Source organism: Scomber japonicus, chromosome 4 (genome assembly GCF_027409825.1).
Source record: "Scomber japonicus isolate fScoJap1 chromosome 4, fScoJap1.pri, whole genome shotgun sequence".
NCBI classification, from domain to species: domain Eukaryota; kingdom Metazoa; phylum Chordata; class Actinopteri; order Scombriformes; family Scombridae; genus Scomber; species Scomber japonicus.
In genome coordinates this window covers 31,885,547-31,909,421 of record NC_070581.1, presented here as the reverse complement: position 1 = coordinate 31,909,421, position 23,875 = coordinate 31,885,547, and the positions used below count along the sequence as shown (strand labels likewise).

Here is a 23,875-nt window from a genome sequence, read left to right as displayed (position 1 = left end):
TCTCTTTGAGCCACGCTGTATGAATCCAAGGTTGCTGCATAACTCAAACCCTGGCTTTACTTATATCGCTCTTTTTTATAGTTTATAACCACTCAGAGCACTTTTACACTACATGTCACATTCACTCATTCACACACTGCTTATCAGGAAGAGACTAACCATTCACACACTGTTGGCGCAGTCATTGGGATTCATTCAGGGTTAAGTATCAGTCTGTGGATTGAGGAGCCAGGACGAGCTGCTCTTCCTCCTGAGCTACAACCGCCCCGATCTCCTGCTAGTTAGAGATTGAATTTTAACTGTACGACAGTTTGAGCCGAACCTAAGAACGCCTCGTTAACGTGGAGACCGTTCATTAGAAAACTGATCCTGTTCTCGTCATCCTTGTCATCTTCAACATCAGTCAAGTTTTTATTGCAGGTGTTTCTAAACCTGCAAATCTGTCTGAGCCCCAAAGTCACCAAAGTCTGAACCCTTACATGCTGTTCCTATTCAGGCTTTTCTCAACATCCCCTCATAATTAGACTCTATAGATAACTGTGTGTGTATCAGCTGCACTAAAACAGTTGTTGTAAATTATTTCCACTTTTGTATATTCTTGGTCACATGAAGATAAATTGTCACAAACTACTTAGAGAGTATTTAGTCACATAATATACAAGATTTACAACATATTTTGTCATAATACTCACTTTTTGATCAGATCTCTTGAATTCAGAGGTTTGGATGATGATGATGGGAGAACAGAAAGATCATTTTTAGTGACTCAGGACTTCAACAAACTGTATCAGATTTAATTTATCCTGCAAATATATGTATAACCCTTATAGGTCACACCAAAAAAGTGCTATTGAAAACATAATGTCTTTGCTTTTCCTTCCCCTGTGAAGCCATTTTTTCCTAATTGACCCTAATTTTGATGTTTTACAGACCTTTACAGACCTCATTTGTTAAAAACTTTTAGTAAAAACATGTTCATGACTCATTCTGTTCGTGCACAAGATTTAAAATATGAAACTCAACTTCTAAAAGTGTCTCCAGCAGGAATCTCTTAAGGTACAAATGGGTGAAATTAGCCTCTAAACAGAACGTAAAGGGTTAAAGAACGATGAGCAGGAACCCAAACACACGTTACATGTATGATCCAGCATATACACGTGCGTCCATGTGTGTGTGTGTGTGTGTGTGTGTGTTTGTATGTGTGTTGGTATGTGAGAAGGAAACCTAATAGACTCTGCCCCCAGTGACATGCTCACTGTCATGACCTTTGACCCTTTGACACTGATCCTCACTGTAACCTCTCCCCTCCATGCTGTAGCACTGAAGCACACAGTTTTCCATCTCATAAAGCTTCAGCCTGAGAGTGTGTGTGTGTGTGTGTGTGTGTGTGTGTGTGTGTGTGTGTGTGTGTGTGTGTGTGTGTGTGTGTGTGTGTGTGTGTGTGTGTGTGTGTGTGTGTGTGTGTGTGTGTGTGTGTGACAGCAAATACGATCTCTAATCATCAGCGCTGTCCTCTCTCTTAAAGTCCAAAACCACAGATTAAGGCAAAACTTGACCCTGAACAGAATGAAAGGGATAGGATTGAAGTTCATTAAGTTGGAGGATTTTCAAAATAAAAGCAGCCAGAATAGCAATATCTAGATTTTAAGTCCCTTGTGTGTCAAACTCATGTATAAGACAGTAAATGGGAAATAGTTTTGCACAGTATTATAGAATATGATGAATACAACAACATGGTTTTTAATAAATATAGGTCAAAATTGTGCATTTGCATGGAAAAAATGTGTATCACCTGCACAAAAATGAATAAAAGTTGCATTTTATTTCTATTTTAGTAAACTGTTGGTCAAATTAGGAAAAGTCCACCCAGTAGAAATATGTTTAATGTGTTTTTAAAGCTCTCAAATGAAACAAATGGGACCCTAAAGAGAATATACGGGATAGGATGAAGTTCATTAAGTTGGAGGACTTTCAAAATAAAAGCAGCCAGAGTAGCGATATCCAGATTTTAAGTCCTTTTCATGTCAAACTCATGTATAAGACAGTAAATGGGAAATAATTTTGCCCAGTATTTGAATAACTGAGTGTAACCCTATTCTCTGTTGTGATACTAAACATGTGACTGACGCTTTATTTTGGTATATTTATGGTAGTTTGAGCTGTTTTAATAGAAGTTTTCACAGCTTTTCTCTCTTTCTTTTTGTGTGTGTAACCAACATAAATTCAACTTGAGACAAAGATTTTTTAAATTCCTCATCCAGGCCTCAGTTAGTTTGAGTCTTCAGTCGTCAGCTGTGTCTCTCTCTACGGACTCTGATCCCTCCGTTAGGCCCAATAGCAGCTGGCACTGATTAAAAGTCACTATTTCAGGAAGCTTTAACCCCCTAACCTTCCATCAGGGGTCTCTGCTCATCTGTCTCTCTGCTCGTCTATCTGTCTCTCTGCTCCTCTATCTGTCTCTCTGCTCCTCTATCTGTCTCTCTGCTTCTCTCTCACTCCTCTCATCTGTGTCCACATTTCTTATAATCGCTTCTCTTTTTCTTTTTTTATACGCTTGTTAACCCTCCTGTTGTCCTCGAGTCAAGGAAGGAAGGGAGGAAGATGGAAGGGAAGGAGGGAAGGGAAAGAGGAAGGGAGGGAAGGGAAGGAAGGAAGGGAGGGAAGGGAAGAAAGGAAAGAAGGAAGGAGGGAGGGAAGTAGAAAGGGAAAGAGGAAGGAAGGAAAGGAAATGAAAGGAAAGGGAAGGGAAGGAAGGTAGGAGGGAGGGAGGAAAGAAGGATGGAAGGAAGGAAGGAAGGAAGCAACAGCAAGAACGTCCCGAGGTGAACAGACAGAGGGAGAATAATAATAAATAACATCACAGTATACAGATTTTTAACCCTAAAAACACCATATACACATTTATTTTTGCCAGACTTTTCCTAATTTGAACCACAGTATAACAAAAATGGAAATATTGCTGCTTTTATTTTGAAAGTCCGCCATCTTCATTCTATCACTTTCATTCTGTTCAGGGTCAAATTTGACCAATTTGCTGTAAAAACACCTTAACTAAACACCTTTGTCCTCAGGTCAAGGAAGGATGGAAGGAAGGAGAGAAGGAAGGGAGGAAGGAAGGAAGGGAGGGAGGGAAACAGGAAGGAAGGAAGGAAGGAAGAAGGAAAGAAGGAAGGAAGGAAGGAAGGGAGGGAGGGAAACAGGAAGGAAGGAAGGAAGGAAGAAGGAAAGAAGGAAGGAAGGAAGGAAGGAAGTGATGAAAGAAGTATGGAAGGAGGAGGGAGCAAAGAAAGAGGGAAGAAGGAAGGAAAGAAGGAACAGTCAAAAGAGAGATGGGGTCAATTTGACCCGGGAGGACGACATGAAGGGTTAATTTCACTGCTTCATCATCATGTTTGTTATATTTCAGGAATCATGCTCATTGCTCTCTCGTCATAAAGTGATGAGAGTTTGTTTTCTCTCTATCTGTGATGAGAGAGTCCAGAGTGAGTGAGAGCAGCAGAGGCTAGCGGTTTATTTTTACTTCCTATAGAGACGAGGACAGTTAAACAACGTCGTCCTCAGGTCAAGGAAGGAATGAGGAAGTAAAGGAGTAAGGAGGGAGGGAGGAAAGGAGGAAGGAAGGAAGGAAAGAAGGAAGGAAGGCAGGAAGGAAGGAAGGAAGGAAGGAAGGAAGGAAGGAAGGAAGGAAGGAAGGAAGGAAGGAGGAAAGAAGGAAGAAAGGAAGGAAAGGAGGAAGGAAGGAAGAAAGGCAGGAAGGAAGGAAGGAAGGCAGGAAGGAAGGAAGGAAGGCAGGAAGGAGAGAAGGAGGAACGAAGGAAGGAGAGAAGGAGAGAAGGAAGGAAAGAAGGAAGGGAGAAAGGAAGGAAGGGAGGAAGGAAAGGAGGAAGGGAGGGAGGGAGGGAAACAGGAAGGAAGGAAGGAAGGAAGGAGAGAAGGAGGAAAGAAGGAAGGCAGGAAGGAAAGGAGGAAGGAAGGAAGGGAGGAAGGAAGGAAAGGAGGAACAGTGAAAAGAGAGATGGGGTCAATTTGACCCGGGAGGACGACACGAGAGTCCAGAGTGAGTGAGAGCAGCAGAGGCTACCTCATATAGAGACAAGGACAGGAGGAAGGAAAGAAGGAGAGAAGGAAGGAAGCAGAGAAGTCCAGAGTGAGTGAGAGCAGCAGAGGCTAGCGGTTTATTTTTACTTCCTATCGAGACGAGGACAGTTAAACACCGTCGATGAGCGGCTAGCTGCCCCCTTGGTTTGAGCTTCAGGGTGTTTACATGCTGGAGGGGGTGGGGGGTTGTAAGGGGGGGGGGGGTTGTGAGGGGGGGGTAGCAGGGGACTTTCCAGCCCTCGTCCTTGCCCAGTAACCCCGTACTGAACCAGCTCTGACTTCACCCAGGGAGACATTTAGGAGATTTTACACATTCTTCACCGCTGACTCTTCAACACTGTTACTAATTATTAAAATCCCAACGAGCAGCCAACAAACTCCAACTGTTGGCTGTTGAAAAGCAAACTCAGAGAGATTAAAGGTTGTCTTAACCCTTACATAGGGTTTGGGTCCAATTTGACCCATTTTAACAGCTGTGAAAACACCACGAATGTCTTTTATTTTGAAAATTGATTTTCCTAAAGTGGCCCAAAATGCACAAAAATGAAAATATTTAAAGATGTATAGATCTTATGACATGTCTTTTAGTTAAATTAATAGTTAATAGTTGAGGATTTGCACAAACTTTAAAATATTTGAACCCCTGCATACGATTTGGGGTCAAATTTAACCCATTTTTACATTTGACAGCTGTAAAATCACCCCAAATGTTCTTTTACTCTGGAATTTGATGACTTAAAATGATCTAAAGTGGCCCAAAATGCACAAAAATGAAACTATATTACATAATTACATAATCTCCGGGATCTAATTGAACCCCATTTTAAATTTTTAGAGCTGTAAAAACTTCCTAAATGTTCTTTTATTCTGAAATTTGATGACCTACAGTGACCCAAAATCCACAAAAATGAAAATATTTTAAATGTTATATTGGTTCAAATGATCTCCATATCTATGTCCATGTGTTTTAGTGAAATGAATAGTTCATAGTTTTAATAAGATAGTAGTTATGAGGATTTCTTTTTATGATGTAGCAGTGAAGACTGATGGCTCTAATGGTTCTATAATAAACCCCACAGTTCATTTTCACTTTACATAAAATACATTTAACCACAAAAAAGAGATGAAAACATGACTAATAAGAGACACAAAACCCTAAAAACTACCAAAAATGATTAAAAAGAGACTTAAATTGACTAAAGAAACCCAAATGCTTCCAAAAAGAAATTAAAAAATAACTAAAATCAACCTACAGTTAGTTTGAGTGACAGCTGCCATCTAGTTACCATGGCAACGTAGAGATGGAGAGACTCAAAACTACCAAAAAGATACATTTCCATCATTATGTCTATGTTATATTTTCATGTCTGGAAAATAGGACATGATATTGTGTGATCACTTTTATATTCATATTAACAACATTTCCTTTTATTTTGAAACTCTCCGTGCAGCCCTCCCTGTTCCAGCCTCGCACCACCATGATGGTGAACAGCGGCCGTTTCCGGTGTCCGTCCTGCAGACATGAAGTGGTGCTGGACCGCCACGGAGTCTACGGCCTGCAACGAAACCTGCTGGTGGAGAACATCATCGACGTCTACAAACAGGAAGTCAGCAACAGCAAGAACGCCCCGAGGTGAACAGACAGAGGATGCATAATGATAAATAACATCACAGTATACAGATTTTTAACCCTTACATATTTTTAAATTCAAATTTGAACCACAGTATAACAAAAATGGAAATATTGCTACTCTGGCTGCTTTTATTTTGAAAGTCCTCCATCTTCATTCTATCACTTTCATTCTGTTCAGGGTCAAATTTTGCCAGACCTTTCCTCATTTGAACCACAGTATAACAAAAAGGAAGGAAAGAGTAAGGAGGGAGGAAGGAAGGAAAGAAAGAAAGGAGTAAGGAGGGAGGGAGGAAGGAAGGAAGGAGTCAGGAGGGAGGGAGGGAGGGAGGGAGGGAAGGAAGGAAGGAAGGAAGGAAAGAAAGGAGTAAGAACGGAGGGAGGGAGGAAGGAAAGAAGGAAGGAAGCAAGCAAGCAAGGAAGGATGGAAGGAGGAGGGAGCAAAAAAAGAGGGGAGGAGGGGAAGAAGGAAGGAAAAATTAAAGGAAGAAGGAAGGAAGGAAGGAACAGTCAAAAGAGATTTTCTTTGTTCCTTCCTCCCTTTCTTCCTTCTGTCTTTCCTTCCATCTGTCCTTCCTTCCTTCCTTCCTTCCATTTGACCTTCCTACCTTTCTTCCCTCCTTCCCTTTGCCTGTCTTTCCTTCCTTCCCTTATTATTTCCTTCCTTTCTTCCTTCCTTCCCTCCATCTCTTTAATGATCCGGCCCACATCAGATCAAATTGGTCTGTATGTGGCCCTTGAATGAAGATGAGTTTGACTCCTCTGGTTTAGACTAACTATGAGTCAGAATATAAACAATATTTAAGAGTTAAATGTCTGGTTTCCCCTCTTTCTCTCTTTCTCTCTCTCTCTCCCTCCAGCCCTCTACCTCTCCCTCCGTTCTCCGCTAAGGTGAAATGTCCGGACCACGAAGGAGAGAAGATGAACATCTACTGTCTCACCTGCCAAGTTCCCACCTGCTCCCTCTGCAAAGTGTTCGGGGCTCATCAGTCCTGTCAGGTGGCTCCTCTGACGGACATCTACCAGCAGAAGAAGGTTTGTATTAAAACACTCTGTGATGCTGTGATGCTGTGTGTGTGTTCAGTGACTGTTAATATGTGAGGAAAGAGTTTTAGTTTAGTTTAGATTGCACAAATTAAAATTACACACGAATAAATGAGAGATAATATAGAGTGCAGGGAGAGACAGAGACAGACGCTATAAAATTGAGAGTGATGTCTCAGAGTTCATCCGATGGGTTGAGAGTGGAAATAGACCTTTAAAGAACCATTTTTTAAAAGACAGTGTAAACTGAATTCAGACATTTTCTTCTAAACACATTAAATAGGTCATAAATGTATTTCTAAAAAAGGTGTAAAAAGCATTTCAACCATTTAGATTTGAATTGTGGAGCTAGGCTTCACAAACTGTGTTTCAACATTTCTGTGTTCAGGATTTAGTGATTAGCATAAACCCGCCCCTGCTGCTGTAGAGGTAGAAATACATTCAGCACACACTACTACTACTACAGTCTACAGTTAGCCAGCTAGCTGAGTTAGCCGCCGAGTTAGCCGCAGAGCTAGCAGCTGAGTTAGCCGCCGAGTTAGCCGCAGAGCTAGCCGCTGAGCTAGCCGCTGAGCTAGCAGCCGAGTTAGCAGCAGAAAGCTTTCAGACGTAGCGTCCATGTTTCTGGTAGAGGTGGTGACTTTGATTGACAGGTGACACTTGGTAGGGGGCGGGGCTTCAGCGTTTGGGAGCAGAGAAAGAGGCTGATTTTTACACAACTTTAACAACACACTTTTCTGTGGTATGTCAAACTCAGAACACATATTCATTCTTACTTTACTTTAAATTACTCCAGCGTAAACCAGCGTGCAGAGTCAGATTAGCAGCCTCATCGTTTTATTTCCATCATGTGACGGGTTGGATGTGCTGATTATGTAAGCTCCTTTAAATCAATCTGCTCTCTGACATGTTGTACTGACTGTGTGTAAAACTGGCACCTATTTTAAGGAGGTAATATATTTTATGTTCATCATCACTCCGATGCAACGCTACACCTCCTGGCAGAAAGGCAACCAGATGATTATTAATAAATGTTCAACATCTCAAAATCACCGATGAGTAACCGACAGAGGAGAGAGGAGAGATGAAAACTCAGCACCTTTAAATCATTAACCCTTCCTTCCTTCCTTCCTTCCTCCCTCTTTCTTTAATTTTTCCTTCTTTCTTCCCCTCCTTCCCTCTTTGTTTGCTCCCTCCTCCTTCCATACTTCTTTCCTCACTTCCTTCCTTCCTTCCTTCCTTCCTCCTTTCCTTCCTGCCTTCCTGTTTTCCTCCTTCCTCCCTTCCTTCCTTCCTCCTTTCCTTCCTGCCTTCCTTCTTTCCTCTTTCTCTCCTTTCTTCCTTCCTTCCTCTCTCCCTACCTTCCTTCCTTTCTCCTTTCCTTCCTCCCTTCCTTCTCTCCTTACTTCCTTTCTCTTTTCCTCCCTCCCTCCTTACTCCTTTACATCCTCATTTCTTCCTTGACCTGAGGACAGCAGGAGGGTTAATCCAGTTTATTTCTATGTGTTTTTCAGGATGAGCTGAATGAAGGACTCAGTTCTGTGGCGGCGTTCAACAATAAAGTCCAGGCTCTGATCGACGAGCTGGACGAGAGATGCAGGAACGTAGAGGTGTGTGTGTGTGTGTGTGTGTGTGTGTGTGTGTGTGTGTGTGTGTGTGTGTGTGTGTGTGTGTGTGTGTGTGTGTGTGTGTGTGTGTGTGTGTCAAACTTCTGTAAGATGCAGACTGGACCATGACCTGCTCCAAACTAGTCACAAATATATGCATTTAATTAAGATTAGGGCTGTCAAGCGATTAATTTTTTAAATTGCGATTAATCGCAGTATTTCCATAGTTAATCGCGATTAATCACGTTTTGAATTGCATGTTTAAAATCCTGTTATTTTCCATTTGAAGGCAGTTTTAAGCCCATAATGTAAAGCATTTCTTACCAGAGTGTCTTAACTGGGAATCAATCACGGCTCTGCTGCGACTCCCACACTCCAAAATGGTCCTTTGGTGGAGCTGAGGCTCGCTTGGCTGCACCTGGGTGTTTAGCGTCGAGGTGCTAACTCAAACTCGACGTACTCCGGTGGTAGTTAAACTCCGTTTGACACAGGTTGCATTTTACTTTTGACTTGTCAACTGAAGCGTCTGGAAGTGTTTTAAAGTTAAACAAGCCGTTCAAAAGTCCAGTAGCTCTCTTACTTTCCATCAGCGCGGTAGGTTTACTGCAGGAGGCCACTTCAAAGCATAGCGCTACAGCTAGAGGAGCCGTCTACGGGGGAGTAGAAGGGACAAAAAGGCTTGCAACATTAAAATGCGATAAATAAAAATTAAGCTGAAGTAACAGATACACAAAACACATTCAATTCCAGGTGATCTTATAAATATCTTAATTCTGATTTGCTGTAAAGGTTAGTTTGAAGTGTTATATATGTTTGTGTTCACTGCTCTCTGCTCTGCTCTCTGTAGGAAAACAGTGAGGCTCAGAAACAGAGAGTGTGTGACAAGTTCAGTCACATGTTTTCCATCCTGGAGGAGAAACGTAAGGTCTGATACTCTGTTTCTATTCTACCTTCAGCCTGTAGTACAAATACACCATATCATAATATACTGCACTATATTATATTATACTACATATACTATATTATTTTATACTGCAGCTACACTATATTATATTATACTAAATCATCATCTTCTTCTTTGCATCGTCTCTCTGAAGGCGATGTCACAGCGAATCACCTCGGAGGAGGAAGCGAAGACAAGCCACATACAGGCGCTGGTGCGTTGCCATGGAGACAACATGGCGGCCAACATCAAGCTGGTGGAGAGTGCAGTGAGCAGCATGGAGGAGCCGGACATGACTGTTTTTATACAGGTGAGCAGTAATAATATAACATCACCTTCTTTATATATGAGTGTAAGATTGGTTTGTGCTTTGTGTCATGATATCTGCTCAAAAACTAAAATCTATTGAACCCATTTAACTTCTTTGGGGCAATCTTTACCACTTGTATGTAATGCACAGACAGACCATCAGATTGTTCTATGGTTGCTATAGATACAGGTTGTGTTATGGTTGCTATAGATACAGGTTGTTCTATGGTTGCTATAGATACAGATTGTTCTATGGTTGCTATAGATACAGGTTGTTCTATAGTTGCTATAGATAGAGGTTGTCTTATGGTTGCTATAGATAAAAGTTGTTCTATGGTTGCTATAGATACAGGTTGTTCTATGGTTGCTATAGATACAGGTTGTTCTATGGTTGCTATAGATACAGGTTGTTCTATGGTTGCTATAGATACAGATTGTTCTATGGTTGCTATAGATACAGGTTGTTCTATGGTTGCTATAGATACAGGTTGTGCTATGGTTGTTATAGATACAGGTTGTGCTATGGTTGTTATAGATACAGGTTGTGCTGTGGTTGCTATAGATACAGGTGGTGCTAGTGTATAAACGACGAATAACACAAATCACTGCTGACATCAGAGATTCCTGTTGGAGACATTTTTAGAAGTTGAGTTTCATTTTTCATCTTGTACATGAACAGAATGAGTCTCTAATATGTTTTTAATAAAAGTTTGGAACAACTGAGGTCTGTAAAACATCTAATTTAAGGTCAATGAGAAAAAAAATCCATGTTTTATGTTGTCATGGCCTCACAGAGGAAGGAAAAGCAAAGAAATTATGTTTTAAATTGAGCTTTCTTTGTTTGATTTACAAAGGTTGTACATATATCTGCAGGATAATTTAAACTGATACAGTTTGTTGAAGTCCTGAGTCACTAAAAATGATCTTTCTGTTCTCCCATCATCATCATCATCATCATCATCATCATCATCATCATCATCATCCTCATCATCCTCACCTCAGAATTCAAGAGATCTGATCAAAAAGTGAGTATTGTTGTACATTATGTGACTAAATACTCTTTGTAGGAACTTACTTACAAACTTAAACCATTCATTACTCTTTCCCTCTCCTCTCCTCTCCTCTCTCCTCTCTCTTCTCCTCTCCCCCCCCTCTCCCCTCCTCTCCTCTCCTCTCCTCTCCTCTCCTCTCCTCTCTCCTCTCCTCTCCTCTCCTCTCCTCTCCTCTCTCCTCTCCTCTCCTCTCCTCTCCTCTCCTCTTCCTTTGACCTTTCTTCTTATCTTCTCAGAGTAATAACGGCGAACAGCGCCTCTCCTGCAGAGACGCTTAAACCAGGTTACGAGAATATGAGCCACTACACGTTTAACTTTAGCAGACAGGAGAGAGCATTGAAGAGCGTTGACTTCATCGAAGGTGAGAAAAGGAGGTGTCAGACATCACTGCTGGGAAAGCACTTAGAAACATCATTCATTTATTTATTTATATATATAAACATGTTGCCAATTCATTTGCATTGGAGGAAACTGAGCTGCAGCAAAATCACAAAGAAGAATTACAAGTTTTATCTTTTAAGAGAAGAAAAAAGTAGCTGAAATTTCACTTAGTAAAAATGTTGCATCTATTTAGGATGTAAAAAAAATAAAAGAAAGAAGTTGAATTGTTTAACCCTCCTGTTGTCCTTGAGTCAAGGAAGGAAGGGAGGGAGGAAGAAGGAAAGGAGGGAGGGAGGAAGGAAGGAGGAAAGAAAGGAGGGAGGAAAGAAAGAAGGAAAGGAGGGAGGAAAGAAAGGGAGAAGGAGGTAAGGAAGGAAAGGAGGGAGGGAGGAAGAAAAGAAGGAAGGAGGGAGGAAAGAAAGAGAGAAGGAGGTAAGGAAGGAAAGGAGGGAGGGAGGGAGGAAAGAACGAAGGAGGGAGGAAAGAAATGGAGAAGGAGGTAAGGAAGGAAAGGAGGGAGGGAGGAAGGAAAGGAAAGAAGGAAGGAGGGAGGAAAGAAAGAGAGAAGGAGGTAAGGAAGGAAAGGAGGGAGGGAGGAAGGAAAGAAGGAAGGAGGGAGGAAAGAAAGGAGGGAGGAAGGAAAGGAGGGAAGGAGGAAAGAAGGAAGGAAAGGAGGGAGGAAAGAAGGAAGGAAAGGAGGGAGGGAGGAAGGAAAGAAGGAAAGAGTGAGGAAAGAAAGAGAGAAGGAGGTAAGGAAGGAAAGGAGGGAAGGAAGAAGTAGAGAAGGAAGGAAGGAAGGGAGGAAAGAAGAAACAGTCAAAACGGACGGGGTCAATTTGACCCGGGAGGACGACAGGAAGGTTAAAGTACATGATAGAAGATGTTTGGACTGAACTGTAAACGCTGCGAAGGAAAGGAGGGAGGAAGGAAAGAGAGAAGGAGGTAAGGAGGGAAAGGAGGGAGGGAGGAAGGAAAGAGAGTGAACTGTAAGCGCTGCGTGCCAGAAACAAGCGTGTGGATGTAATAGAAACTACGTAACAGTATCCGTGTGGAGGATTTAAGGCCTGGGTCCAAAAATAGTGGGCGGCTAGTTACAGTAAGAGACGAGCCAATGAGAAGGTTGTTTTCTGTTTTCCATCCCCCTTTCTTCCTTCCTTCGGTCCTTCCTTCCTCCCTCCTTCTTTCCTTCCCTCCTTCCTTCCTTCGTTCCTTCATTCCTCCCACCTTCCTTGTCTCTTTTTTTCGTCTCCATTACCTTCCTTCTTTCCTCTGTCCTTCTTTCCTTCCTTCCTTTTTCCCTTTCCTCCCTTCCTTCCTCCCTCCTTGCCTTCCTTCCTTCTTTCCTTCCTTCCTTCCGTCTGTCCTTCCTCCCTCCCTTCTTCTTTCCTTCCCTCCTTCCTTCCTTCCTTCCTTCCATCTGTCCTTCCTCCCTCCCTTCTTCTTTCCTTCCCTCCTTCCTTCCTTCCTTCCTTCCTTCATTCTTTCCTTCCTTCCTTCCGTTTGTCCTTCCTCCCTCCCTTCTTCTTTTCCTCCCTCCTTCTCTTTCTTTCCTCCCCCCTACCTTCCTCCCTTCCTTCTTTCCTTCCTCCCTCCCTCCCTCCCTCCTTCCTCCCTTTCCTCCCTTCCTTCCTCCCTCCTTTCCTTTCTCCTTCCTTCCTCCCTCCTACCTTCCTTCTTTCCTTTCCTCCCTTCTTTCCTTTCCTCCCTTCCTTTCTTCCTTCCTCCTTTCCTTCCTTCCTCCCTCCTTTCCTTCCTTCTTCCTTCCTCCCTCCCTCCTTCCTTTACAAACTACGTAACAGTATCCATGTGGAGGATTTAAGGCCTGAGTCCAAAAATAGTGGGCGGCTAGTTACAGTAAGAGAAGAGCCAATGAGAAGGTTGTTTTCTGCTCAAATAAACAAAATCATCAGAATATAATAAGAGAGATGACACATTAATGACTCAGAGCTTTATTTAAAATGAAATCTCTGTTTTTAACTTTGTGGACGGACACACAGACAGCGTGACCTTTAATGCAAATCCATTAAATTTAAATCATTACTCAACTCTCCTGCAGCACGCTACACTTTATATTAACCCTCCTGTTGTCCTCGAGTCAAGGAAGGAAGGGAGGAAGAAGGAAGGAAAGGAGGGAGGGAGGAAGGAAAGGAAAGAAGGGAGGAAGAAGGAAGGAAAGGATGGAAGGGAGGAAGAAGAAAGGAAAGGAGGGAGGAGGGAAGGGAGGAAAGGAAGGAAAGGAGGGAGGGAGGGTGGAAGGAAGGAAAGGAAAGGAGGGAGGAAGAAGGAAGGAAAGGAGGAAGGAAAGGAGGGAGGGAGGGTGGAAGGAAGGAAAGGAAAGGAAAGGAGGGAGGAAGGGAGGAAAGGAAAGAAGGAAAGCAGGGAGAAAGGAAGGAGGAAAGGAAGGAAAGGAGGGAAGGGAGGAAGAAGGAAGGAAAGGAGGGAGGGAGGGTGGAAGGAAGGAAAGGAGGGAGGAAGGGAGGAAAGGAAAAGAAAAAAGGAAGTAAAGGAGGGAGGGAGGAAGGAAGAAAAGGAAAGGGGGAGGAAGGGAGAAAAGGAAAGAAGGAAAGCAGGGAGAAAGGAAGGAAGGAAGGAAAGAAAGGAAAGAAGGAAGAAGGAAGGGAGGAAGGGAGGAAGGAGGAAAAGAGGAAGGAAGTGAGGAACAGTCAAAAGAGATGGAGTCAATTTGACCTGGGAGCACAACAGGAGGGTTAAATTTAAACCATTACACAACTCTCCTGCAGCACGCTACACTTTATATTAATATATCGCACCATAAAGTACAGTACTGCCTACCTAGACTGGTTCAATCTGGATTATCTCTCTTTAAAACACAGTTTCAGAGTCGTGAAAGCTTTGTGAAAATGAAATAAAGGCAGATTTCACTGTTTTTGTATATATATGTAGCCAACTTTAGACCATGCAGGAATCTGTGGAGATGATGCTGTACCATTCAAAAATAATTAATGAATTTAAAAGTCCTTTGATCAGTCATGTGACTTGATGATATTCCCCATATTGGTAATCGAATATAGGCAAACTCTGGAGTCCAGACTTTCCCAAAAAACTAATACCTACATTTGAAAAAGAAAGGAACAAATAATAACAAATGATAACAGACATTAGAGCAATTAAACATATAAACCGTCCTGACGCTTTTTCCAGACTTCAGATACATATTTAACAAACTTAAAGACATTAAAGTTAAACAACCAGTCCATCCTATCATCATCATCAGAGCACCAGAACATTTCAGTAAATATTAGTTCTCAGTTCATCATACCCACAAACAAATTGGCAAACGTCCATCATCACAGGAGGTAGGGTAACAAAAGTGGGCCAAATTACCACAAAGACTGAATTTCTTGGCTAGGTAAGTGCTGGTATACCTTACCCAGCCAAGAAATCCATTATTAAAGCCACCTTTAAGGATTTATTTTGGTCGATACCTTTAATAGTAGCGACCAAAATAAATCGATAACAAGTAGTATCAAAACGTCTCCCATCAAACGATACCTGTAATCGATCCTTTTTGCACCCAGAGATAGAAAATATGACTATTTGTATGGACTTAGTCACAGCCAATCAACACAAGCGTTCTTTTTGTGATTGGCCCACTGCCACAGCAGCTACAACCCCTTCTGTGGTGGTGAAGTCACAATTTAATGCTTCTATTCACATGATGGGTATCAAACATAGACTGTATAGAAGAAATGATGACATCACACATTGGTTTGTGGACTCGGAAGCCAATAGTTTCTAATCTAGGCAGCGCCATCTTGAAAATTTCAGGTGCATGCTGGGAAAAATAAAAACACAGATTCTACTTATATGGGCATGAGGCGGAGCCATGGGCGGAGCGGGGAGGTTGCTATGGTTGCGAGGGCTGGATCTCGAGGACATTGGTCAATCAACCTGTCAATCAGGACGTAGCCACGCCCTAATGCATACCCTGCTTTATCGTCACATATAAAATCAGGGAGGCCAAAATGTCCCAAATGAACATCATACTGCATTGAAGAAGGCTTTAAACTAGCGATTGAGACCATAAACACATTTTGAAAACGTTTACTGAGGTTAGAAATCAAGTGAGAAGTTGGTGAATTCTCCATTGACTTGTATAGAGACGGTCGCCCCCTGGTGGCCTTTTGATAGAATGCAGCTCTAAGTTACTTCCTGGTTGGCCTCATTTCAGAGGACCAGAACTCCCCACCTGGTATCAAATGAAGCAGTCTACCGGTATCGGTATCACATTGAGTGTAACTTGGATTGGTGCTGGTATTGTAATTTTTTAAATTACTATACATACCTATATATTAATAGTTTGTACATGTGTTTTGACTTCATGTGACCAAAATAAACTAAACTAAAACTCTCCTCAGTTGAAGAAGCTGTTCCTGATGAACCTGAGTCTGAACCAGAGCCAGAAGAACCTAAAGAAGTCTCTCTCCAGCACACAGAACCGGATCTCCTTCAGGAAACCTCCATCCAGAACCAGGACTCTGCCAAACAGCCGATCCCAGCTCTGATTTCTCCACCAGTGGAACCAGTACAGGCGGCTGCACCAGAACCAGAGCCAGTGACTCCAGATCCGGTGATGGTTCTGCAGCCGGTGACGGATAACCTGGACTTTAATGTAGAAGGATCGGTTCAAGTGAAGGACATGGTGGTGGTGGAGGAGGAAGAGGAGGAGGAGGAGGAGAAAGAGGAAGTGGAGGAGGTTAGAAGAGAAGCAGAGGAATGTGAAGCTGAACCAGTTAAAGAAGGAAACATCTGTGAGCAGGAGGAAGGGATGAGCACACAACAGGTACAGTACCAGAATCACCTGTATCAGCTTAAAAATGACTCATATTTTAATGTTTTAAACAGATAACATGATTTAAATCCATCCAGCTGTTCATTTGTCTTCTTCCAGCACAACTTTAAACACTTTCCAGCTTTTCTATCCTTCTATCCGTCTCTTTAAAGCTCACATTCCTCTCTTTTCTTGTGCACTTTAAAGGAGCTGTAGGTCCTTTAACCCTCCTGTTGTCCTCCAGTCAAGGGAGGAAGAAGGAAGGAAAGGAGGGAGGGAGAAGGAAGGAAGAAAGGGAGGGCGGGAAGAAGGAAGGAAGAGAGGAAGGAAGGAAAGGAGGAAGGAAGAAGGAAGGAAAGGAGGAAGGAAAGGAGGGAGGGAGGGAGAAAAGAAGGAAGGAAGAAGGAAGGAAAGGAGGAAGGAAGGGAGGATGGAAAGGAGGGAGGAAGGGAGGAAGGAAAGGAGGGAGGGAGGGAGAAAAGAAGGAAGGAAAGGAGGGAGGGGGTAGAAAAGAAGGAAGGAAGAAGGAAGGAAGGAAGGGAGGGAGGAAGGAAAGGAGGGAATGAAGGATGGAGGAAAGGAGGAAGGAAAGGAAGGAATGAAGGATGGAGGAAAGAAGGATGGAAGGAAGAAAGGAAGGGAGGAAGGTAGGGGGATGGAGGAAAGAGAGAAGGAGGGAGGGAGGAAGGATAGACGGAATGAAGGAAGGAAGGAAGAGTCAAAACAGACGGTGTCAATTTGACCCGGGAGGACGACAGGAGGGTTAACTTCACTCTTTAGTTAACTTTTACATTATTTTCAAACCATTTTCCAAAATGTTACAAATGATGATTTTTAGATTGATTTCCTACCTTCCTCACAGCCTCTGCTCTCAGTTAATCCTCATTTAGCACTTTAAAAATCAAGACTCACACTGCCCCCTAGTGGTGGAATGAAAAATCAATGAAAGTGGAAAGGGTATAACATGCAACAAAGGCTCCCTCAGCTGGGAATTAAACTGTGGATGTTGCATTTATATCGTATATGCCTTAAGGTGATGGTTCGGCGTAATTTCAACCTAGTGTCATATGCACCATGAGGTCTATCTAATATAAAATAGTTAGAGTTAGAGCCATCAGCCGAATGTCTTAGTACAGGCGCTAACGGGACCACCAGTGTATCTGGTAAATGACCCCACTAATAATGCCTGGATTGTTGTCAAACTTCTACAGTAGTACTAATAGAGTCTTTACTCATAAATCAATGCATTGGAAAGTTTGTAAGTACACCAGGAGTTTATTAAAATAACACTTAGCTGATGGCTTTTACTCTGCTGCTAATGCTAAAGCTGGAAACATCGTTGAATCTCGCGAGACACCCGCATAGCACTAGAGATCTGTACTAAGACATTCGACTCCACTATTTTCCAACTTCCAAATGAAAATGAATGGCTGAGGTGGTGTTTAGATAGACCTCATGGTGCATATGACGCTAGGTCGAAATTACGCCGAACCATCACTTTAACCACTAGCCCACCAGTGTATGTCCCCAATTCTCTGTTAAATATTAAGTATTGAACAGCTACAGTCTGAACATTTAGAGCACATTTAAATCTCTGCAAGATGATTGAAATTAAACTTAAACCAAAAGCAGATTGAAAGAGTGAAAATCAATCTAAAAACTTCTATATTTTGGAAAATGGTGACTCGTAGTAAATCATAGTTTAAATCTTACAAAATCTTCTGCGTGTTCCTTTTAACGTGTTCCTTCCTTCACATATCAGTGTGAGGGGGGAGGGGAGTCAGAGAGAGATGAAGCTGATGGGACGGCACAGAGAGAGACTGAGGGAGAACGAGATGTTTGGCATGAAGAAGGAGAAGAAGAAGAAGAAGAAGAAGAAGAAGAAGAAGAAGAAGAAGAAGAAGAAGAAGAAGAAGAAGAAGAAGAAGAAGAAATGCAGATGAAAGAGGAGGCGGATGCTACTTTTTACCCCAGCTGGTACAAACCCAGCAGCCCAGATTCTGGAGAAACTCTGGATTCCCCTCCTGAGGTCCAAATCCAGCCTCTGTGGATGCAGGACACCGACTTCCTGTCTGAAACTCAAGACCCAAGCTCAAAACAACCTCCTTTAACCCACCTGCAGCCCCAAGAGCACCAACTTTCCACCCAACCATCAGAAAACCACCTTAAAACTACACCCGAGCTCACTGAATCTCAACCCAAGAAGAAGCCTTTAGAGCCAGACAGTGGTTCCACATCAGTTTCCCAACTGCAACTAACCAGGCAGACAACAGGAGAAGAAGAAGTTGGTATCATGGAGAAGGAAAATGAAGAAGAAGAAGAAGAAGAAGAAGAAGAAGATATGCAGGGATGGGTATGCCTGCCTGGGATGGCAGATAAGGGTTACAACAGAGCAGAGGGTAGTTTTGATGTTGGGGATGATAGCTCAGATAGTTTTCCTGATAATAAAGAGAGTCAAACCTCTATTCCACCAGAGGAGATTCACCCTAAGCTGGAGAGAGATAGTTTAATGATGGATAAACCGAACTCTGAGCTCAGTTATAGTCAGGTAGAGGACACAGACGATGATATTTTAGGTCTGGAAGGGGCTTTGGGAGAGCTTTCAGAGATGGGCAAGGGTAGATTTGATGTTGGGGATGATAGTTTAGATAGTTTTCGTGATAATAAAGAGAGTCAAACCTCTATTCCACCTGAGGAGATTCAACCTAAGCTGGAGAGAGATAGTTTAATGATGGATAAACAGAATAATGAGCTCAGTAGTAGTCAGGTAGAGGACGCAGAAGAAGATATTTTAGGTCTGGGAGGGGCTTCGGGAGAGGGTAGATTTGAAGCTGAGATGATGAATGAAGGTCTGGAGAAGAGATGTGAAGTACTGAGGAATGATTTAGGTAAAGATGGAGGTATCTCAGAGAAGACAAATGACAGCTGGGATGTAGGAGATTATGACGAGGAGACGACAAACGGCTTAAATCAGACAGATGAGGATGCAGAGTTTGAGGCTGAATTTGCAGACGGGGAGAAGAAGAACGACAAGCAGATTGAAGATTTTAACCCCAAAATGGAAACAGGCGTTGCTGATAATGAGGAGAAACTAACTTCCTGTGTCTCTCTGCAGGTCAGTGTTGTCTGGTTTTTATCGTCGTCATCATCATCGAGCGGGTTCTTTCACTCTTCACCCACCTGCTGAAGTGGCTCCACACTGTCTTCTCTCCTCCTTCTCCTCCTCTTCGTCGCTGTTGTTGTTGCTGTTTTTGTTTCTTTTATTTTGGAGGAGTCACTTTTGCAACTTGGCTGAAACAGCGTCAGCAAACTTCTCACTTTGGTCACAGTGAAGAGGGAATAATGGAGAGGAGGAAGGAAGAGGAAGAGAGGATGAAGGCTCATTCCTGCTATTAAGCAAGAAAAAATATATATATTATCCCAAAAGTTAATCAAAAAATCGCTCTTAAATTGCAAGAGAGCTTTTATTTGATCCTTAAACAGTTTCTTTTCCTCAGTTAATGACATTTTTCTAGATCTTAAAAGTGAATTTTCAAAAATAGGATAACATTTGCAGCTACTAATTTAATCCTTACATACTGTTCAGATCAAATTTGACCCATTTTGACATTTAACAGCTTGTAAAAACACCACAAACGTCTTTTATTCTGAAATTTGATGATTTTTCCTAAATTGGCTCCAAATGCACATCAATTAAAATATTTTAAAATGTTATACTTTGCTACAAATGTTTATCCATTGAAGCTGTTCTGGGTCAAATTATCTCTGTATCTATGTCCATGTGTTTTAGTGAAATGAATAGTTAATAGTATTTTAACCCTTACATATGATTTGGGGTCAAATTTTACTCTTTTTTACATTTGACAGCTGTAAAATCACCCCAAATGTTCTTTAACCCTGGAATTTGATGGCTAAAAATGATCTAAAGTGGCTCAAAATGCACAAAAATGAAAATATTTTAACCCATACATAATGTCCAGGGTCTAATCTAACCCCATTTTTGACTTTTTAGAGCTTTAACAACATCCTAAATGTTCTTTTATTGTGAAATTTGATGACTTAAAGTGACCCAAAATCCACAAAAATGAAAATATTTTAAAATACTGTGTCAGATGATCTCCGTATCTATGTCCATGTGTTTTAGTTAAATGAATAGTTAATATTTTTAACAAGATAGTAGTTATGAGGATTTCTTTTTTTAATGTTATGACATGAAATGAAGTAAGAGACGAGAGATAAGTATGATCTTAAATTAAGAGGGGAAATAGGGAAATGAGTCTTCCACCTCCTCCTTCCTTCTTACCTCCTCTCCATAGTGTTCTGTGTTTGTCTTTTTTTGATGCAGCATCATCACTTCATCTCTTCCCCTCTTCTTCTTCTTCTTCTTCTTCTCTTTCAATTCTCCTCATCAATTTCCTCCACTTCTCCCTACTTTTTCATCTTCCATTGTTCTCCTTCCTTCCTCAACCTTCCCCTTTTTTTGTCTACCTGCTTCTGCCTTCATCTCATCTCATCATTTCATTCATTCTTCTACTCTTTTCTCTTGTTTCTCTCTTTCTCTACTTCCCCCTTCCTCCTTTCTTTCTTCTATATGTTCTATCATCCTGTTTTCTTTTAACTGACTTCCATAAACTCATAAATTCTTCTTCTTCTCCATTTTTCTTTCCCACCTCATCCTACCATTCTGTCTCTTTCATCCCTCCCTTCCTCTGCCCTTCCTTCCTCCCTCCCTTCCTTCCTTCTTTCTTTCTTTCCTTCCCTCCTACCTCCCTTCCTTCCTTCCCTCCTACCTTCATTCCTTCCTCCCTCTCTCCTTTCCTTCCTTCTTTCTTTCTTTCCTTCCCTCCTACCTCCCTTCCTTCCTTCCCTCCTACCTTCATTCCTTCCTCCCTCTCTCCTTTCCTTCCTTCTTTCTTTCCTTCCTTCCCTTCCTTCCCTCCCTCCTCCCATCTCCTTCCTTCCTTCCTTCCTTCCTCCCTCCCTCCCATCTCCCTCCTCATCCATCCCTCCATCTCTCTCCAGGCTGTCACTCTTGTCTTCTACCTGCTGGCCTTCCTGGTCATCCTGCAGAGGGTGTGGGCTTACATCGGCTGCTTCATTTGCACATAACCCGATCAGGAGACTCATCCTTCCTCACTGCTGCACAGCTCAGGTACACAGACACCTGCTGGCTGCACACACATCTGCAGGAGAGGAGCGCGTCTAAACTAAACTGTGTGCTGGCATGAGGGTGATGATGACTAATGATCAGTGTGTCATTAAATATTTTGAGGTTGTGATTTAAAAAACATCTTTCATTATGTTAGTGGTATCATCTTTATTTTGTTGGATTAAATCAGGGTTAGGGTTATTATAAACGATATTAATAATCATCATAATAATAATCATCATCATCATAAGATAAGGCATAAATGTACAAAATAATCACTATAATGTCAAATATAAAAATACTTCAGCTCTGATAGCAGCATTCAAGCCAATATATTATATTTTTATGTGGTAACCCAAAATCATAAATTTACCTCAAATAGTTTTACAAGTTATATTTAATACTGTAATAATTATAAAAGACAAAAAAGAAAAAAAAGCAACAACTATAATGTCAAATAAAAATAAAGTAGTTGAAATAACTGCTGAAAACTCTCTAATACTGTATTTTATATATTTATTTATTTATTGCTCCCTCAGCTCTGACAGTCTCTTCTGACACCTAGTGGTAAAGTTGTGTAATTACACTTCAGATTCAGACATCAGAGAAGTCAATTTACAGTCTATCAAACAAATCAGGTGGAAACTACTGTGAATAAATAAATAATAATAATAATAATAATAATAATAATAATAATAATTACTATCTGAATGAATCTATTTACTTTTACTGTTAGTTATCCTGTTTATACTCCAGTCTTTCTATCATCACTCCATCACTCTCTGAGTCTCTCACTGCTGCGTGATGATGGCGGCTGAAGGGTTTATTATAATTATATACATGCCATAAATACATTCAACACTCATCATTTGTTCTTTGGTGAAATATCTACTTACTAAATCTATTTACTGTCTCTGGGATGTGTTTTAATTCAGGATCAACAGTTCTGCTCGGCCTCTTGTGTTTTTTTTTTACATAGCTGTCAGTCTGTGTATCATCCATTCAAACTGTGTTACACTAAGGCCAAGTCCACACGTACCAAAACGATCTTTTCCCCCTCCGTTTTCCCTGGCATCGTTTCAAGAATATTTGCGTACAAACGGATCCATCTCAACACGACTCAACACGCTACTTCATATTCCAGGCCTGTAGGCGGCGCAACATCTAACATCCTTAATCAGTCTTTTCCGTTTAAGTGTGACTGTGTCATTTTAACGGCGTTACACAGACTAACAGGCAGCACTCAGTTTGCTAACACAAACACAATAGTTACTCCATTGCAGCTGTTTCCCCGCTGTATGTTCAAACACACGGTGCGTTCAAGGGCCCGTTGTGCGTTCAAAGACTGTGTTTAGGGCCCGTGATCGTCCACCAAAACCGTCCGGGGGAACGCGTGCAGCCTATTAAAGCCTTGGATGTACGTCCATGGCTGAGGCTGTATCTGTTGACTGTATGGTTGACTGTATGTTATCACAGTGGAAGGCTAAGCTCGAGGGGTGTGGCGATGACATCATTGAAACGCAGGTATGCGTCTTCACCATCCAAACGAACACTGAAGGGCTGCGTTTGCAAATTTTTTCACCCTGGGACCAGGTTTCAGAAAGCTTCGTTTCCACCCTGGGACCAGGTTTCAGAAAGCTTCGTTTTCACCCTGGGACCAGGTTTCAGAAAGCTTCGTTTCCACCCTGGGACCAGGTTTCAGAAAGCTTCGTTTCCACCCTGGGACCAGGTTTCAGAAAGCTTCGTTTTCACCCTGGGACCAGGTTTCAGAAAGCTTCGTTTCCACCCTGGGACCAGGTTTCAGAAAGCTTCGTTTTCAGGCGTTTACAGTATTCGTTTGGACGATCGGCCAAAACGATGCAAAACATCTGCGTTTAAACCAAAAAGCGTCTCCGTGTGGATGATGGCCTCTAAAAGACACCAAAACCTGCAATGATCAGTGGCGTGCACAGATCATTGCACAAGGGCAGGGGCGAACAGCACGTTTTTGCCAACCAGGAGGGCACCTTAGCACGCGTTTTGGCTCCCAAGAGGGCAGTTTAGCACGCGTTTTTCAACAGTTGGCCCATGAGGGGGGGGCGACCACCCCCATTGTGCACACCACTGGCAATGATTAGTTGATTTTTGCTGAATTTGCTACCATTTTATAGACAAAACAATCAAAATAATCAAAATAATGATAACTGTCTTTATTTACAGTCTTTTTTTTAAGTGTTTAAGTTTCAGGAGCTTTATTGTGTTAAAGCAGGAACAATCTGTCACGTAGAGGTAATAACTGTCATGTTACAGCTACTTTATACTAATCTGAATATGATAAGTGAGAATCAGTCAAGTTTTATTCATCCTGAACAATAAGTGAATTAGTCTTAGTGACACTAATGCATGAGACATTTATCCTACTTTATCCAAAAACTCTAAGACTCTATTTAAAATCTTGTATTTTTCCGTGACATCATCTTCAGATGGAGACTGAGTCAAGGAGTCCTGCTCAGACCAGCCCTCCCTCTTCCTCTTCTTCCTCCTCCTCCTCCTTCACCCTCAGCGAGGCTCCTCATCGACCCAGTTTCTGCTTCTCCTGGCTCAACCCCCTCCACAAGCAGAAGAAAAAGTAATGGGACGGCGACGGAGACGTGTTTGGAGAGGAATTGGTGTTGTTGCCGTGGAGAGGAAGAAGGATGCTCTTCACTTCACTCCTCAGCCAGCTGCAGCAGCATCTGTTTCATCGGCTGAGTGTTGCTCTGAGACTCAGGCACAATGAAACAGGAACAAACTCTGCTTTCTTCCAAATATCCATCAAATTTAACAACTTTTGTGCTGGAGAGACAAAACAGGAGTAGATCTGCTCTGGATTTGAGTCAATACTGACAGAA

General features: G+C 42.0%; 1 protein-coding gene across 1 annotated transcript in view; it reads left to right on the top strand.

Annotated features, from left to right (window-relative positions):
• trim101 (tripartite motif containing 101) overlaps nucleotides 1-21,002 on the top strand; it is a 25,010-nt gene extending 4,008 nt beyond the window's left edge. Inside the window, exons 2-11 of the mRNA XM_053316898.1 lie at nucleotides 5,550-5,731; nucleotides 6,589-6,763; nucleotides 8,287-8,382; nucleotides 9,227-9,304; nucleotides 9,477-9,632; nucleotides 10,634-10,656; nucleotides 10,920-11,044; nucleotides 15,444-15,733; nucleotides 15,779-15,868; nucleotides 20,879-21,002. Of these exons, the coding sequence (XP_053172873.1) occupies nucleotides 5,550-5,731; nucleotides 6,589-6,763; nucleotides 8,287-8,382; nucleotides 9,227-9,304; nucleotides 9,477-9,632; nucleotides 10,634-10,656; nucleotides 10,920-11,044; nucleotides 15,444-15,733; nucleotides 15,779-15,868; nucleotides 20,879-20,965 (1,302 nt within the window). The 3' untranslated portion in view covers nucleotides 20,966-21,002. The remainder of the gene's footprint in view (nucleotides 1-5,549; nucleotides 5,732-6,588; nucleotides 6,764-8,286; nucleotides 8,383-9,226; nucleotides 9,305-9,476; nucleotides 9,633-10,633; nucleotides 10,657-10,919; nucleotides 11,045-15,443; nucleotides 15,734-15,778; nucleotides 15,869-20,878) is intronic.
• Nucleotides 21,003-23,875: the final 2,873 nt, after the last annotated feature.